The 18,299-nt window shown below is 38.8% G+C and overlaps 1 protein-coding gene across 1 annotated transcript in view; it reads right to left on the bottom strand.

Moving 5' to 3' along the window:
• The window catches only part of LOC119734543 (multidrug resistance-associated protein 1-like), a 36,821-nt gene extending 35,795 nt beyond the window's left edge, over positions 1-1,026 (bottom strand). The window contains exon 1 of the mRNA XM_038208080.1: positions 1,018-1,026. Coding sequence (XP_038064008.1) covers positions 1,018-1,026 — 9 coding nt within the window. The remainder of the gene's footprint in view (positions 1-1,017) is intronic.
• Between the last annotated feature and the right edge of the window lie 17,273 nt (positions 1,027-18,299).

Raw genomic sequence — 18,299 nt, forward strand, 5'->3', positions numbered from 1 at the left:
GTCCAGTGCAGTTGGCAGAGAATTATCAGACCTTTCAAAACATTTTAAATTTGCCTGACTAACTCTCCTGTGGTTTGACCATTCAAAACACCTCAAAATCTGGGTTCTGGCAAATTGGAGGACAAAAAATGCAGGACCTTTTAAAATCCTCCAGAATTTATTGTTACTGCACTACCACACCTTTCAATTCCTTTCGAAAGGTATTGAAAGGCAACTTACTGAATTTGCCCACAGAGTTGCTTCACCTTCCGAAACCTTTCGAAAAGTTTCAAAGTTCCAGCACTATTTCACCTTTCAAAACCCTTTTAGTCAGGCAAATTTAAAATGTTTTGAAAGGTCTGATAATTCTCTGCCAACTGCACTGGGCATAGCAGGGCTAAAAGGGTTTTGAAAGGTGAAATAGTGCTGGAACTTTGAAACTTTTCGAAAGGTTTCGGAAGGTGAAGCAACTCTGTGGGCAAATTCAGTAAGTTGCCTGTCAATACCTTTCAAAAGGAATTGAAAGGTGTGGTAGTGCAGAAACAATAAATTCTGGAGGGTTTTAAAAGGTCCTGCATTTTTTGTCCTCCAATTTGCCAGAACCCAGATTTTGAGGTGTTTTGAATGGTCTAACTACAGGAGAGTTAAGCCCAAGTCACACATTCACGGTTTCGAGCTACGGATCTCCACGGTTTGAAATTCGTGATAAACCGTGGGAGTACCGTATTCATCCTTAGTTCATCCGTGGTTATCCGTCATCTTCCTTGGGTATTCGTGGAGGGGCAACGGAAGTTTTAAACTGCTCATAACTTCCGTGGTGAACTGTCATGAAAATTAATCCATAGTGCAACCGTGGGACATCCGTAGGACAACCGTATTTATTCATAGTGTTATTCGTGGCTATTCGTGCATATTCGTGGAGATTCGTAGCTCATTCGTGGTAGAAATCTCTACGAATTTGCTACGAATGTCCTACGGATATGCCCGGATGTGCTAGGGTTCTGCTGAGGTTGTACTACGAATGTGCCGTAGCAGAACCTTGGTCATCCTTGGCCCAATCGCACACAACCGTGGCGTTAACGTCATTATTCTTAGTGATACCGTCGATATTCTTCAACAATCTGTCTATATTCTTGACAAACCGTGGTGTATTCGTAGAGAAACCTTAGGACAGTCGTGGCTATCCGTCCTGAAACCGTAGAGCATTCTTAGAAAGTCGATTTCTCCACGAATCTCGACGGTTCATCTTGATCGATTGATTGTTGGTAAACCGTGGATATTCGTAGCTCCAACCGTGAATGTGTGACTTGGGCTTTAGTATAATCAAACCCTGGTCAGGACCAGGGTTAAGAGGCTCTACCCGGGTAGCAAATCCAAACTCTACAGCCGACCCGTGTACGCACCAGGTAAGTGTGAACGGTACGCCTTGCCGACACGTGCTCGACGGGACCCAGTTCTGCTAACGACGGATTGATTTCAACACGGGTAGCTGAGACGATAGTGTGAAAAGGCCTTAATATTCAAACCTTCTTGCATTTTCAGAATAACTTTTATAATTGAAACAATATTGAATTAGGTGGAAAGAGAGAAGGAAAAAATGTTGCAACCTGACGCCACTTCAGCGGTTGTGTACAAAGTCTTTGGAGAGTCAAGAAAATTTTCCAGAGTATTTCCGAACAAAATTGGAAATATTTCTCGGTCCACGATTCATGTCTTATCATTTTTGCAATGACTGGCACTCCAACTGGACTTTTCTAGTTCACTCGGCTTCGCCTCGTGAAATGGAAACGTCCAGATTTTACCTTGCGATAATAATCCTCACATTTCAGTCCGAGCCACTCAATATTTGTGTAATATCACACTGTTGTTGCTCAAAAGTTCGCACGCGGTGCCTAGACGTTTTCCATAGCCAGCATCATCGAAAAAGTCAGTTTTTCACCCAAAAATCAAACTTCACCAAAATTGCTCAAAAGTTCACACGCGGTGCATAGAGGCAAGAATAAAATTCCCTGAAGAGTTCAACTCATTACATTCAGTATCCAGCGAGAAAAGAAAACTTTTTGATTTTTTACGAAATGCCCCCAAAACTTCAACGTTTTCCATAGCCGGCATCATCGAAAAAGTCAGTTTTTCACCCAAATATCAAACTTCACCAAAATTGCTCAAAAGTTCACACGCGGTGCATAGAGGCAAGAATTAAATTCCCTGAAGAGTTCAACTCATTACATTCAGTATCCAGCGAGAAAAGACAACTTTTTGATTTTTTACAAAATGCCCCCAAAACTTCAACATTTTCCATAGCCGGCATCATCGAAAAAGTCAGTTTTTCACCCAAAAATCAAACATCACCAAAATTGCTCAAAAGTTCACACGCGGTGCCTAGAGGCCAGAATTGAATTCCCTGAAGAGTTCAACTCATTACATTCAGTATCCAGTGAGAAAAGACAACTTTTAGATTTTTTATAAAATGCACCCAAAACTTCAACGTTTTCCATAGCCGGCATCATCGAAAAAGTCAGTTTTTCACCCAAAAATCCAACTTCACCAAAATTGCTCAATAGTTCACACGAGGTGCCAAAGGGCCAGAATTGAATTCCCTGAAGAGTTCAACTCATTAAATTCAGTATCCAGTGAGAAAAGACAAATTTTAGATTTTTTACAAAATGCCCCAAAACTACAACGTTTTCCATAGCCGGCATCATCGAAAAAGTCATTTTTTCACCCAAAAATCCAACATCACCAAAATTGCTCAAAAGTTCACACGAGGTGCCTAGAGGCCAGAATTGAATTCCCTAAAGAGTTCAACTCATTACCTTCAGTATCCAGTGACAAAAGACAACTTTTAGAATCTTTATAAAATGCACCCAGAACTTCAACGTTTTCCATAGCCGGCATCATCGAAAAAGTCAGTTTTTCACCCAAAAATCCAACATCACCAAAATTTCTCAAAAGTTCACACGAGGTGCCTAGAGGCCAGAATTGAATTCCCTGAAGAGTTCAACCCATTACATTCAGTATCCAGTGAGAAAAGACATCTTTTAGAATTTTATAAAACACCCCCAAAACTTCAACGTTTTCCATAGCCGGCATCATCGAAAAAGTCAGTTTTTCACCCAAAAATCCAACATCACCAAAATTGCTCAAAAGTTCACACGAGGTGCCTAGAGGCCAGAATTGAATTCCCTGAAGAGTTCAACTCATTACGTTCAGTATCCAGTGAGAAAAGACAACTTTTAGATTTTTTACAAAATGCCCCAAAACTTCAACGTTTTCCATAGCCGGCATCATCGAAAAAGTCAGTTTTTCACCCAAAAATCCAACATCTCCAAAATTGCTCAAAAGTTCACACGAGGTGCCTAGAGGCCAGAATTGAATTCCCTGAAGAGTTCAACTCATTACGTTCAGTATCCAGTGAGAAAAGACAACTTTTAGATTTTTAACAAAATGCCCCAAAACTTCAACGTTTTCCATAGCCGGCATCATCGAAAAAGTCAGTTTTTCACCCAAAAATCCAACATCACCAAAATTGCTCAAAAGTTCACACGAGGTGCCTAGAGGCCAGAATTGAATTCCCTGAAGAGTTCAACTCATTATGTTCAGTATCCAGTAAGAAAAGACAACTTTTAGATTTTTTACAAAATGACCCAAAACTTCAACGTTTTCCATAGCCGGCATCATCGAAAAAGTCAGTTTTTCACCCAAAAATCCAACATCCCCAAAATTGCTCAAAAGTTCACACCAGGTGCCTAGAGGCCAGAATTGAATTCCCTGAAGAGTTCAACTCATTACATTCAGTATCCAGTGAGAAAAGACAACTTTTAGATTTTTTACAAAATGCCCCAAAACTTCAACGTTTTCCATAGCCGGCATCATCGAAAAAGTCAGTTTTTCACCCAAAAATCCAACATCTCCAAAATTGCTCAAAAGTTCACACGAGGTGCCTAGAGGCCAGAATTGAATTCCCTGAAGAGTTCAACTCATTACATTCAGTATCCAGTGAGAAAAGACAACTTTTAGATTTTTTACAAAATGCCCCAAAACTTCAACGTTTTCCATAGCCGGCATCATCGAAAAAGTCAGTTTTTCACCCAAAAATCCAACTTCACCAAAATTGCTCAATAGTTCACACGAGGTGCCAAAGGGCCAGAATTGAATTCCCTGAAGAGTTCAACTCATTAAATTCAGTATCCAGTGAGAAAAGACAAATTTTAGATTTTTTACAAAATGCCCCAAAACTACAACGTTTTCCATAGCCGGCATCATCGAAAAAGTCATTTTTTCACCCAAAAATCCAACATCACCAAAATTGCTCAAAAGTTCACACGAGGTGCCTAGAGGCCAGAATTGAATTCCCTAAAGAGTTCAACTCATTACCTTCAGTATCCAGTGACAAAAGACAACTTTTAGAATCTTTATAAAATGCACCCAGAACTTCAACGTTTTCCATAGCCGGCATCATCGAAAAAGTCAGTTTTTCACCCAAAAATCCAACATCACCAAAATTGCTCAAAAGTTCACACGAGGTGCCTAGAGGCCAGAATTGAATTCCCTGAAGAGTTCAACTCATTACATTCAGTATCCAGTGAGAAAAGACAACTTTTAGATTTTTTACAAAATGCCCCAAGAGTTCAACTCATTACCTTCAGTATCCAGTGAGAAAAGACAACTTTTAGAATCTTTATAAAATGCACCCAAAACTTCAACGTTTTCCATAGCCGGCATCATCGAAAAAGTCAGTTTTTCACCCAAAAATCCAACATCACCAAAATTTCTCAAAAGTTCACACGAGGTGCCTAGAGGCCAGAATTGAATTCCCTGAAGAGTTCAACCCATTACATTCAGTATCCAGTGAGAAAAGACATCTTTTAGAATTTTATAAAACACCCCCAAAACTTCAACGTTTTCCATAGCCGGCATCATCGAAAAAGTCAGTTTTTCACCCAAAAATCCAACATCACCAAAATTGCTCAAAAGTTCACACGAGGTGCCTAGAGGCCAGAATTGAATTCCCTGAAGAGTTCAACTCATTACGTTCAGTATCCAGTGAGAAAAGACAACTTTTAGATTTTTTACAAAATGCCCCAAAACTTCAACGTTTTCCATAGCCGGCATCATCGAAAAAGTCAGTTTTTCACCCAAAAATCCAACATCTCCAAAATTGCTCAAAAGTTCACACGAGGTGCCTAGAGGCCAGAATTGAATTCCCTGAAGAGTTCAACTCATTACGTTCAGTATCCAGTGAGAAAAGACAACTTTTAGATTTTTAACAAAATGCCCCAAAACTTCAACGTTTTCCATAGCCGGCATCATCGAAAAAGTCAGTTTTTCACCCAAAAATCCAACATCACCAAAATTGCTCAAAAGTTCACACGAGGTGCCTAGAGGCCAGAATTGAATTCCCTGAAGAGTTCAACTCATTATGTTCAGTATCCAGTAAGAAAAGACAACTTTTAGATTTTTTACAAAATGACCCAAAACTTCAACGTTTTCCATAGCCGGCATCATCGAAAAAGTCAGTTTTTCACCCAAAAATCCAACATCACCAAAATTGCTCAAAAGTTCACACCAGGTGCCTAGAGGCCAGAATTGAATTCCCTGAAGAGTTCAACTCATTACATTCAGTATCCAGTGAGAAAAGACAACTTTTAGATTTTTTACAAAATGCCCCAAAACTTCAACGTTTTCCATAGCCGGCATCATCGAAAAAGTCAGTTTTTCACCCAAAAATCCAACATCTCCAAAATTGCTCAAAAGTTCACACGAGGTGCCTAGAGGCCAGAATTGAATTCCCTGAAGAGTTCAACTCATTACATTCAGTATCCAGTGAGAAAAGACAACTTTTAGATTTTTTACAAAATGCCCCAAAACTTCAACGTTTTCCATAGCCGGCATCATCCAAAAAGTCAGTTTTTCACCCAAAAATCCAACATCACCAAAATTGCTCAAAAGTTCACACGAGGTGCCTAGAGGCCAGAATTGAATTCCCTGAAGAGTTCAACTCATTACATTCAGTATCCAGTGAGAAAAGACAACTTTTAGATTTTTTACAAAATGCCCCAAAACTTCAACGTTTTCCACAGCCGGCAACATCGAAAAAGTCAGTTTTTCACCCAAAAATCCAACATCACCAAAATTGCTCAAAAGTTCACACGAGGTGCCTAGAGGCCAGAATTGAATTCCCTGAAGAGTTCAACCCATTACATTCAGTATCCAGTGAGAAAAGACATGTTTTAGATTTTCATAAAACATCCCCAAAACTTCAACGTTTTCCATAGCCGGCATCATCGAAAAAGTCAGTTTTTCACCCAAAAATCCAACATCACCAAAATTGCTCAAAAGTTCACACGAGGTGCCTAGAGGCCAGAATTGAATTCCCTGAAGAGTTCAACTCATTACATTCAGTATCCAGTGAGAAAAGACAACTTTTAGATTTTTTACAAAATGCCCCAAAGCTTCAACGTTTTCCATAGCCGGCATCATCAAAAAAGTCAGTTTTTCACCCAAAAATCCAACATCACCAAAATTGCTCAAAAGTTCACACGAGGTGCCTAGAGGCCAGAATTGAATTCCCTGAAGAGTTCAACTCATTATGTTCAGTATCCAGTGAGAAAAGACAACTTTTAGATTTTTTACAAAATGCCCCAAAACTTCAACGTTTTCCATAGCCGGCATCATCGAAAAAGTCAGTTTTTCACCCAAAAATCCAACATCACCAAAATTGCTCAAAAGTTCACACGAGGTGCCTAGAGGCCAGAATTGAATTCCCTGAAGAGTTCAACTCATTACATTCAGTATCCAGTAAGAAAAGACAACTTTTAGATTTTTTACAAAATGCCCCAAAACTTCAACGTTTTCCATAGCCGGCATCATCGAAAAAGTCAGTTTTTCACCCAAAAATCCAACATCCCCAAAATTGCTCAAAAGTTCACACCAGGTGCCTAGAGGCCAGAATTGAATTCCCTGAAGAGTTCAACTCATTACATTCAGTATCCAGTGAGAAAAGACAACTTTTAGATTTTTTACAAAATGCCCCAAAACTTCAACGTTTTCCATAGCCGGCATCATCGAAAAAGTCAGTTTTTCACCCAAAAATCCAACATCTCCAAAATTGATCAAAAGTTCACACGAGGTGCCTAGAGGCCAGAATTGAATTCCCTGAAGAGTTCAACTCATTACATTCAGTATCCAGTGAGAAAAGACAACTTTTAGATTTTTTACAAAATGCCCCAAAACTTCAACGTTTTCCATAGCCGGCATCATCGAAAAAGTCAGTTTTTCACCCAAAAATCCAACATCACCAAAATTGCTCAAAAGTTCACACGAGGTGCCTAGAGGCCAGAATTGAATTCCCTGAAGAGTTCAACTCATTACATTCAGTATCCAGTGAGAAAAGACAACTTTTAGATTTTTTACAAAATGCCCCAAAACTTCAACGTTTTCCATAGCCGGCATCATCGAAAAAGTCAGTTTTTCACCCAAAAATCCAACATCACCAAAATTGCTCAAAAGTTCACACGAGGTGCCTAGAGGCCAGAATTGAATTCCCTGAAGAGTTCAACTCATTACATTCAGTATCCAGTGAGAAAAGACAACTTTTAGATTTTTTACAAAATGCCCCAAAACTTCAACGTTTTCCATAGCCGGCATCATCGAAAAAGTCAGTTTTTCACCCAAAAATCCAACATCACCAAAATTGCTCAAAAGTTCACACGAGGTGCCTAGAGGCCAGAATTGAATTCCCTGAAGAGTTCAACCCATTACATTCAGTATCCAGTGAGAAAAGACATGTTTTAGATTTTTTAAAAATCCCCAAAACTTCAACGTTTTCCATAGCCGGCATCATCGAAAAAGTCAGTTTTTCACCCAAAAATCCAACATCACCAAAATTGCTCAAAAGTTCACACGAGGTGCCTAGAGGCCAGAATTGAATTCCCTGAAGAGTTCAACTCATTACGTTCAGTATCCAGTGAGAAAAGACAACTTTTAGATTTTTAACAAAATGCCCCAAAACTTCAACGTTTTCCATAGCCGGCATCATCGAAAAAGTCAGTTTTTCACCCAAAAATCCAACATCACCAAAATTGCTCAAAAGTTCACACGAGGTGCCTAGAGGCCAGAATTGAATTCCCTGAAGAGTTCAACTCATTACATTCAGTATCCAGTGAGAAAAGACAACTTTTAGATTTTTTACAAAATGCCCCAAAACTTCAACGTTTTCCATAGCCGGCATCATCGAAAAAGTCAGTTTTTCACCCAAAAATCCAACATCACCAAAATTGCTCAAAAGTTCACACGAGGTGCCTAGAGGCCAGAATTGAATTCCCTGAAGAGTTCAACTCATTACATTCAGTATCCAGTGAGAAAAGACAACTTTTAGATTTTTTACAAAATGCCCCAAAACTTCAACGTTTTCCATAGCCGGCATCATCGAAAAAGTCAGTTTTTCACCCAAAAATCCAACATCACCAAAATTGCTCAAAAGTTCACACGAGGTGCCTAGAGGCCAGAATTGAATTCCCTGAAGAGTTCAACTCATTACATTCAGTATCCAGTGAGAAAAGACAACTTTTAGATTTTTTATAAAACCCCCAAAACTTCAACGTTTTCCATAGCCGGCATCATCGAAAAAGTCAGTTTTTCACCCAAAAATCCAACATCACCAAAATTGCTCAAAAGTTCACACGAGGTGCCTAGAGGCCAGAATTGAATTCCCTGAAGAGTTCAACTCATTACGTTCAGTATCCAGTGAGAAAAGACAACTTTTAGATTTTTTACAAAATGCCCCAAAACTTCAACGTTTTCCATAGCCGGCATCATCGAAAAAGTCAGTTTTTCACCCAAAAATCCAACATCCCCAAAATTGCTCAAAAGTTCACACGAGGTGCCTAGAGGCCAGAATTGAATTCCCTGAAGAGTTCAACTCATTACATTCAGTATCCAGTGAGAAAAGACAACTTTTAGATTTTTTACAAAATGCCCCAAAACTTCAACGTTTTCCATAGCCGGCATCATCGAAAAAGTCAGTTTTTCACCCAAAAATCCAACATCTCCAAAATTGCTCAAAAGTTCACACGAGGTGCCTAGAGGCCAGAATTGAATTCCCTGAAGAGTTCAACTCATTACATTCAGTATCCAGTGAGAAAAGACAACTTTTAGATTTTTTACAAAATGCCCCAAAACTTCAACGTTTTCCATAGCCGGCATCATCGAAAAAGTCAGTTTTTCACCCAAAAATCCAACATCACCAAAATTGCTCAAAAGTTCACACGAGGTGCCTAGAGGCCAGAATTGAATTCCCTGAAGAGTTCAACTCATTACATTCAGTATCCAGTGAGAAAAGACAACTTTTAGATTTTTTACAAAATGCCCCAAAACTTCAACGTTTTCCATAGCCGGCATCATCGAAAAAGTCAGTTTTTCACCCAAAAATCCAACATCACCAAAATTGCTCAAAAGTTCACACGAGGTGCCTAGAGGCCAGAATTGAATTCCCTGAAGAGTTCAACTCATTACATTCAGTATCCAGTGAGAAAAGACAACTTTTAGATTTTTTAAAAATCCCCAAAACTTCAACGTTTTCCATAGCCGGCATCATCGAAAAAGTCAGTTTTTCACCCAAAAATCCAACATCACCAAAATTGCTCAAAAGTTCACACGAGGTGCCTAGAGGCCAGAATTGAATTCCCTGAAGAGTTCAACTCATTACATTCAGTATCCAGTGAGAAAAGACAACTTTTAGATTTTTACAAAATGCCCCAAAACTTCAACGTTTTCCATAGCCGGCATCATCGAAAAAGTCAGTTTTTCACCCAAAAATCCAACATCACCAAAATTGCTCAAAAGTTCACACGAGGTGCCTAGAGGCCAGAATTGAATTCCCTGAAGAGTTCAACTCATTACATTCAGTATCCAGTGAGAAAAGACAACTTTTAGATTTTTTACAAAATGCCCCAAAACTTCAACGTTTTCCATAGCCGGCATCATCGAAAAAGTCAGTTTTTCACCCAAAAATCCAACATCACCAAAATTGCTCAAAAGTTCACACGAGGTGCCTAGAGGCCAGAATTGAATTCCCTGAAGAGTTCAACTCATTACATTCAGTATCCAGTGAGAAAAGACAACTTTTAGATTTTTTACAAAATGCCCCAAAACTTCAACGTTTTCCATAGCCGGCATCATCGAAAAAGTCAGTTTTTCACCCAAAAATCCAACATCACCAAAATTGCTCAAAAGTTCACACGAGGTGCCTAGAGGCCAGAATTGAATTCCCTGAAGAGTTCAACTCATTACATTCAGTATCCAGTGAGAAAAGACAACTTTTAGATTTTTTACAAAATGCCCCAAAACTTCAACGTTTTCCATAGCCGGCATCATCGAAAAAGTCAGTTTTTCACCCAAAAATCCAACATCACCAAAATTGCTCAAAAGTTCACACGAGGTGCCTAGAGGCCAGAATTGAATTCCCTGAAGAGTTCAACTCATTACATTCAGTATCCAGTGAGAAAAGACAACTTTTAGATTTTTACAAAATGCCCCAAAACTTCAACGTTTTCCATAGCCGGCATCATCGAAAAAGTCAGTTTTTCACCCAAAAATCCAACATCACCAAAATTGCTCAAAAGTTCACACGAGGTGCCTAGAGGCCAGAATTGAATTCCCTGAAGAGTTCAACTCATTACATTCAGTATCCAGTGAGAAAAGACAACTTTTAGATTTTTTACAAAATGCCCCAAAACTTCAACGTTTTCCATAGCCGGCATCATCGAAAAAGTCAGTTTTTCACCCAAAAATCCAACATCACCAAAATTGCTCAAAAGTTCACACGAGGTGCCTAGAGGCCAGAATTGAATTCCCTGAAGAGTTCAACTCATTACATTCAGTATCCAGTGAGAAAAGACAACTTTTAGATTTTTTACAAAATGCCCCAAAACTTCAACGTTTTCCATAGCCGGCATCATCGAAAAAGTCAGTTTTTCACCCAAAAATCCAACATCACCAAAATTGCTCAAAAGTTCACACGAGGTGCCTAGAGGCCAGAATTGAATTCCCTGAAGAGTTCAACTCATTACATTCAGTATCCAGTGAGAAAAGACAACTTTTAGATTTTTTACAAAATGCCCCAAAACTTCAACGTTTTCCATAGCCGGCATCATCGAAAAAGTCAGTTTTTCACCCAAAAATCCAACATCACCAAAATTGCTCAAAAGTTCACACGAGGTGCCTAGAGGCCAGAATTGAATTCCCTGAAGAGTTCAACTCATTACATTCAGTATCCAGTGAGAAAAGACAACTTTTAGATTTTTTACAAAATGCCCCAAAACTTCAACGTTTTCCATAGCCGGCATCATCGAAAAAGTCAGTTTTTCACCCAAAAATCCAACATCACCAAAATTGCTCAAAAGTTCACACGAGGTGCCTAGAGGCCAGAATTGAATTCCCTGAAGAGTTCAACTCATTACATTCAGTATCCAGTGAGAAAAGACAACTTTTAGATTTTTTACAAAATGCCCCAAAACTTCAACGTTTTCCATAGCCGGCATCATCGAAAAAGTCAGTTTTTCACCCAAAAATCCAACATCTCCAAAATTGCTCAAAAGTTCACACGAGGTGCCTAGAGGCCAGAATTGAATTCCCTGAAGAGTTCAACTCATTACATTCAGTATCCAGTGAGAAAAGACAACTTTTAGATTTTTTACAAAATGCCCCAAAACTTCAACGTTTTCCATAGCCGGCATCATCGAAAAAGTCAGTTTTTCACCCAAAAATCCAACATCACCAAAATTGCTCAAAAGTTCACACGAGGTGCCTAGAGGCCAGAATTGAATTCCCTGAAGAGTTCAACTCATTACATTCAGTATCCAGTGAGAAAAGACAACTTTTAGATTTTTACAAAATGCCCCAAAACTTCAACGTTTTCCATAGCCGGCATCATCGAAAAAGTCAGTTTTTCACCCAAAAATCCAACATCACCAAAATTGCTCAAAAGTTCACACGAGGTGCCTAGAGGCCAGAATTGAATTCCCTGAAGAGTTCAACTCATTACATTCAGTATCCAGTGAGAAAAGACAACTTTTAGATTTTTTACAAAATGCCCCAAAACTTCAACGTTTTCCATAGCCGGCATCATCGAAAAAGTCAGTTTTTCACCCAAAAATCCAACATCACCAAAATTGCTCAAAAGTTCACACGAGGTGCCTAGAGGCCAGAATTGAATTCCCTGAAGAGTTCAACTCATTACATTCAGTATCCAGTGAGAAAAGACAACTTTTAGATTTTTTACAAAATGCCCCAAAACTTCAACGTTTTCCATAGCCGGCATCATCGAAAAAGTCAGTTTTTCACCCAAAAATCCAACATCACCAAAATTGCTCAAAAGTTCACACGAGGTGCCTAGAGGCCAGAATTGAATTCCCTGAAGAGTTCAACTCATTACATTCAGTATCCAGTGAGAAAAGACAACTTTTAGATTTTTTACAAAATGCCCCAAAACTTCAACGTTTTCCATAGCCGGCATCATCGAAAAAGTCAGTTTTTCACCCAAAAATCCAACATCACCAAAATTGCTCAAAAGTTCACACGAGGTGCCTAGAGGCCAGAATTGAATTCCCTGAAGAGTTCAACTCATTACATTCAGTATCCAGTGAGAAAAGACAACTTTTAGATTTTTTACAAAATGCCCCAAAACTTCAACGTTTTCCATAGCCGGCATCATCGAAAAAGTCAGTTTTTCACCCAAAAATCCAACATCACCAAAATTGCTCAAAAGTTCACACGAGGTGCCTAGAGGCCAGAATTGAATTCCCTGAAGAGTTCAACTCATTACATTCAGTATCCAGTGAGAAAAGACAACTTTTAGATTTTTACAAAATGCCCCAAAACTTCAACGTTTTCCATAGCCGGCATCATCGAAAAAGTCAGTTTTTCACCCAAAAATCCAACATCACCAAAATTGCTCAAAAGTTCACACGAGGTGCCTAGAGGCCAGAATTGAATTCCCTGAAGAGTTCAACTCATTACATTCAGTATCCAGTGAGAAAAGAAACTTTTAGATTTTTTACAAAATGCCCCAAAACTTCAACGTTTTCCATAGCCGGCATCATCGAAAAAGTCAGTTTTTCACCCAAAAATCCAACATCACCAAAATTGCTCAAAAGTTCACACGAGGTGCCTAGAGGCCAGAATTGAATTCCCTGAAGAGTTCAACTCATTACATTCAGTATCCAGTGAGAAAAGACAACTTTTAGATTTTTTACAAAATGCCCCAAAACTTCAACGTTTTCCATAGCCGGCATCATCGAAAAAGTCAGTTTTTCACCCAAAAATCCAACATCACCAAAATTGCTCAAAAGTTCACACGAGGTGCCTAGAGGCCAGAATTGAATTCCCTGAAGAGTTCAACTCATTACATTCAGTATCCAGTGAGAAAAGACAACTTTTAGATTTTTTACAAAATGCCCCAAAACTTCAACGTTTTCCATAGCCGGCATCATCGAAAAAGTCAGTTTTTCACCCAAAAATCCAACATCACCAAAATTGCTCAAAAGTTCACACGAGGTGCCTAGAGGCCAGAATTGAATTCCCTGAAGAGTTCAACTCATTACATTCAGTATCCAGTGAGAAAAGACAACTTTTAGATTTTTTACAAAATGCCCCAAAACTTCAACGTTTTCCATAGCCGGCATCATCGAAAAAGTCAGTTTTTCACCCAAAAATCCAACATCACCAAAATTGCTCAAAAGTTCACACGAGGTGCCTAGAGGCCAGAATTGAATTCCCTGAAGAGTTCAACTCATTACATTCAGTATCCAGTGAGAAAAGACAACTTTTAGATTTTTTACAAAATGCCCCAAAACTTCAACGTTTTCCATAGCCGGCATCATCGAAAAAGTCAGTTTTTCACCCAAAAATCCAACATCACCAAAATTGCTCAAAAGTTCACACGAGGTGCCTAGAGGCCAGAATTGAATTCCCTGAAGAGTTCAACTCATTACATTCAGTATCCAGTGAGAAAAGAAACTTTTAGATTTTTTACAAAATGCCCCAAAACTTCAACGTTTTCCATAGCCGGCATCATCGAAAAAGTCAGTTTTTCACCCAAAAATCCAACATCACCAAAATTGCTCAAAAGTTCACACGAGGTGCCTAGAGGCCAGAATTGAATTCCCTGAAGAGTTCAACTCATTACATTCAGTATCCAGTGAGAAAAGACAACTTTTAGATTTTTTACAAAATGCCCCAAAACTTCAACGTTTTCCATAGCCGGCATCATCGAAAAAGTCAGTTTTTCACCCAAAAATCCAACATCACCAAAATTGCTCAAAAGTTCACACGAGGTGCCTAGAGGCCAGAATTGAATTCCCTGAAGAGTTCAACTCATTACATTCAGTATCCAGTGAGAAAAGACAACTTTTAGATTTTTTACAAAATGCCCCAAAACTTCAACGTTTTCCATAGCCGGCATCATCGAAAAAGTCAGTTTTTCACCCAAAAATCCAACATCACCAAAATTGCTCAAAAGTTCACACGAGGTGCCTAGAGGCCAGAATTGAATTCCCTGAAGAGTTCAACTCATTACATTCAGTATCCAGTGAGAAAAGACAACTTTTAGATTTTTTACAAAATGCCCCAAAACTTCAACGTTTTCCATAGCCGGCATCATCGAAAAAGTCAGTTTTTCACCCAAAAATCCAACATCCAAAATTGCTCAAAAGTTCACACGAGGTGCCTAGAGGCCAGAATTGAATTCCCTGAAGAGTTCAACTCATTACATTCAGTATCCAGTGAGAAAAGACAACTTTTAGATTTTTTACAAAATGCCCCAAAACTTCAACGTTTTCCATAGCCGGCATCATCGAAAAAGTCAGTTTTTCACCCAAAAATCCAACATCACCAAAATTGCTCAAAAGTTCACACGAGGTGCCTAGAGGCCAGAATTGAATTCCCTGAAGAGTTCAACTCATTACATTCAGTATCCAGTGAGAAAAGACAACTTTTAGATTTTTTACAAAATGCCCCAAAACTTCAACGTTTTCCATAGCCGGCATCATCGAAAAAGTCAGTTTTTCACCCAAAAATCCAACATCACCAAAATTGCTCAAAAGTTCACACGAGGTGCCTAGAGGCCAGAATTGAATTCCCTGAAGAGTTCAACTCATTACATTCAGTATCCAGTGAGAAAAGACAACTTTTAGATTTTTTACAAAATGCCCCAAAACTTCAACGTTTTCCATAGCCGGCATCATCGAAAAAGTCAGTTTTTCACCCAAAAATCCAACATCACCAAAATTGCTCAAAAGTTCACACGAGGTGCCTAGAGGCCAGAATTGAATTCCCTGAAGAGTTCAACTCATTACATTCAGTATCCAGTGAGAAAAGAAAACTTTTAGATTTTTTACAAAATGCCCCAAAACTTCAACGTTTTCCATAGCCGGCATCATCGAAAAAGTCAGTTTTTCACCCAAAAATCCAACATCACCAAAATTGCTCAAAAGTTCACACGAGGTGCCTAGAGGCCAGAATTGAATTCCCTGAAGAGTTCAACTCATTACATTCAGTATCCAGTGAGAAAAGACAACTTTTAGATTTTTTACAAAATGCCCCAAAACTTCAACGTTTTCCATAGCCGGCATCATCGAAAAAGTCAGTTTTTCACCCAAAAATCCAACATCACCAAAATTGCTCAAAAGTTCACACGAGGTGCCTAGAGGCCAGAATTGAATTCCCTGAAGAGTTCAACTCATTACATTCAGTATCCAGTGAGAAAAGACAACTTTTAGATTTTTTACAAAATGCCCCAAAACTTCAACGTTTTCCATAGCCGGCATCATCGAAAAAGTCAGTTTTTCACCCAAAAATCCAACATCACCAAAATTGCTCAAAAGTTCACACGAGGTGCCTAGAGGCCAGAATTGAATTCCCTGAAGAGTTCAACTCATTACATTCAGTATCCAGTGAGAAAAGACAACTTTTAGATTTTTTACAAAATGCCCCAAAACTTCAACGTTTTCCATAGCCGGCATCATCGAAAAAGTCAGTTTTTCACCCAAAAATCCAACATCACCAAAATTGCTCAAAAGTTCACACGAGGTGCCTAGAGGCCAGAATTGAATTCCCTGAAGAGTTCAACTCATTACATTCAGTATCCAGTGAGAAAAGAAACTTTTAGATTTTTTACAAAATGCCCCAAAACTTCAACGTTTTCCATAGCCGGCATCATCGAAAAAGTCAGTTTTTCACCCAAAAATCCAACATCACCAAAATTGCTCAAAAGTTCACACGAGGTGCCTAGAGGCCAGAATTGAATTCCCTGAAGAGTTCAACTCATTACATTCAGTATCCAGTGAGAAAAGAAAACTTTTAGATTTTTTACAAAATGCCCCAAAACTTCAACGTTTTCCATAGCCGGCATCATCGAAAAAGTCAGTTTTTCACCCAAAAATCCAACATCTCCAAAATTGCTCAAAAGTTCACACGAGGTGCCTAGAGGCCAGAATTGAATTCCCTGAAGAGTTCAACTCATTACATTCAGTATCCAGTGAGAAAAGACAACTTTTAGATTTTTTACAAAATGCCCCAAAACTTCAACGTTTTCCATAGCCGGCATCATCGAAAAAGTCAGTTTTTCACCCAAAAATCCAACATCACCAAAATTGCTCAAAAGTTCACACGAGGTGCCTAGAGGCCAGAATTGAATTCCCTGAAGAGTTCAACTCATTACATTCAGTATCCAGTGAGAAAAGAAAACTTTTAGATTTTTACAAAATGCCCCAAAACTTCAACGTTTTCCATAGCCGGCATCATCGAAAAAGTCAGTTTTTCACCCAAAAATCCAACATCACCAAAATTGCTCAAAAGTTCACACGAGGTGCCTAGAGGCCAGAATTGAATTCCCTGAAGAGTTCAACTCATTACATTCAGTATCCAGTGAGAAAAGACAACTTTTAGATTTTTTACAAAATGCCCCAAAACTTCAACGTTTTCCATAGCCGGCATCATCGAAAAAGTCAGTTTTTCACCCAAAAATCCAACATCACCAAAATTGCTCAAAAGTTCACACGAGGTGCCTAGAGGCCAGAATTGAATTCCCTGAAGAGTTCAACTCATTACATTCAGTATCCAGTGAGAAAAGACAACTTTTAGATTTTTTACAAAATGCCCCAAAACTTCAACGTTTTCCATAGCCGGCATCATCGAAAAAGTCAGTTTTTCACCCAAAAATCCAACATCACCAAAATTGCTCAAAAGTTCACACGAGGTGCCTAGAGGCCAGAATTGAATTCCCTGAAGAGTTCAACTCATTACATTCAGTATCCAGTGAGAAAAGACAACTTTTAGATTTTTTACAAAATGCCCCAAAACTTCAACGTTTTCCATAGCCGGCATCATCGAAAAAGTCAGTTTTTCACCCAAAAATCCAACATCACCAAAATTGCTCAAAAGTTCACACGAGGTGCCTAGAGGCCAGAATTGAATTCCCTGAAGAGTTCAACTCATTACATTCAGTATCCAGTGAGAAAAGACAACTTTTAGATTTTTTACAAAATGCCCCAAAACTTCAACGTTTTCCATAGCCGGCATCATCGAAAAAGTCAGTTTTTCACCCAAAAATCCAACATCACCAAAATTGCTCAAAAGTTCACACGAGGTGCCTAGAGGCCAGAATTGAATTCCCTGAAGAGTTCAACTCATTACATTCAGTATCCAGTGAGAAAAGAAAACTTTTAGATTTTTTACAAAATGCCCCAAAACTTCAACGTTTTCCATAGCCGGCATCATCGAAAAAGTCAGTTTTTCACCCAAAAATCCAACATCACCAAAATTGCTCAAAAGTTCACACGAGGTGCCTAGAGGCCAGAATTGAATTCCCTGAAGAGTTCAACTCATTACATTCAGTATCCAGTGAGAAAAGAAAACTTTTAGATTTTTTAAAATGCCCCAAAACTTCAACGTTTTCCATAGCCGGCATCATCGAAAAAGTCAGTTTTTCACCCAAAAATCCAACATCACCAAAATTGCTCAAAAGTTCACACGAGGTGCCTAGAGGCCAGAATTGAATTCCCTGAAGAGTTCAACTCATTACATTCAGTATCCAGTGAGAAAAGAAAACTTTTAGATTTTTTACAAAATGCCCCAAAACTTCAACGTTTTCCATAGCCGGCATCATCGAAAAAGTCAGTTTTTCACCCAAAAATCCAACATCACCAAAATTGCTCAAAAGTTCACACGAGGTGCCTAGAGGCCAGAATTGAATTCCCTGAAGAGTTCAACTCATTACATTCAGTATCCAGTGAGAAAAGAAAACTTTTAGATTTTTTACAAAA

Source organism: Patiria miniata, unplaced genomic scaffold, assembly GCF_015706575.1.
Source record: "Patiria miniata isolate m_02_andy unplaced genomic scaffold, ASM1570657v1 HiC_scaffold_27, whole genome shotgun sequence".
Taxonomy (NCBI): Eukaryota; Metazoa; Echinodermata; class Asteroidea; order Valvatida; family Asterinidae; genus Patiria; species Patiria miniata.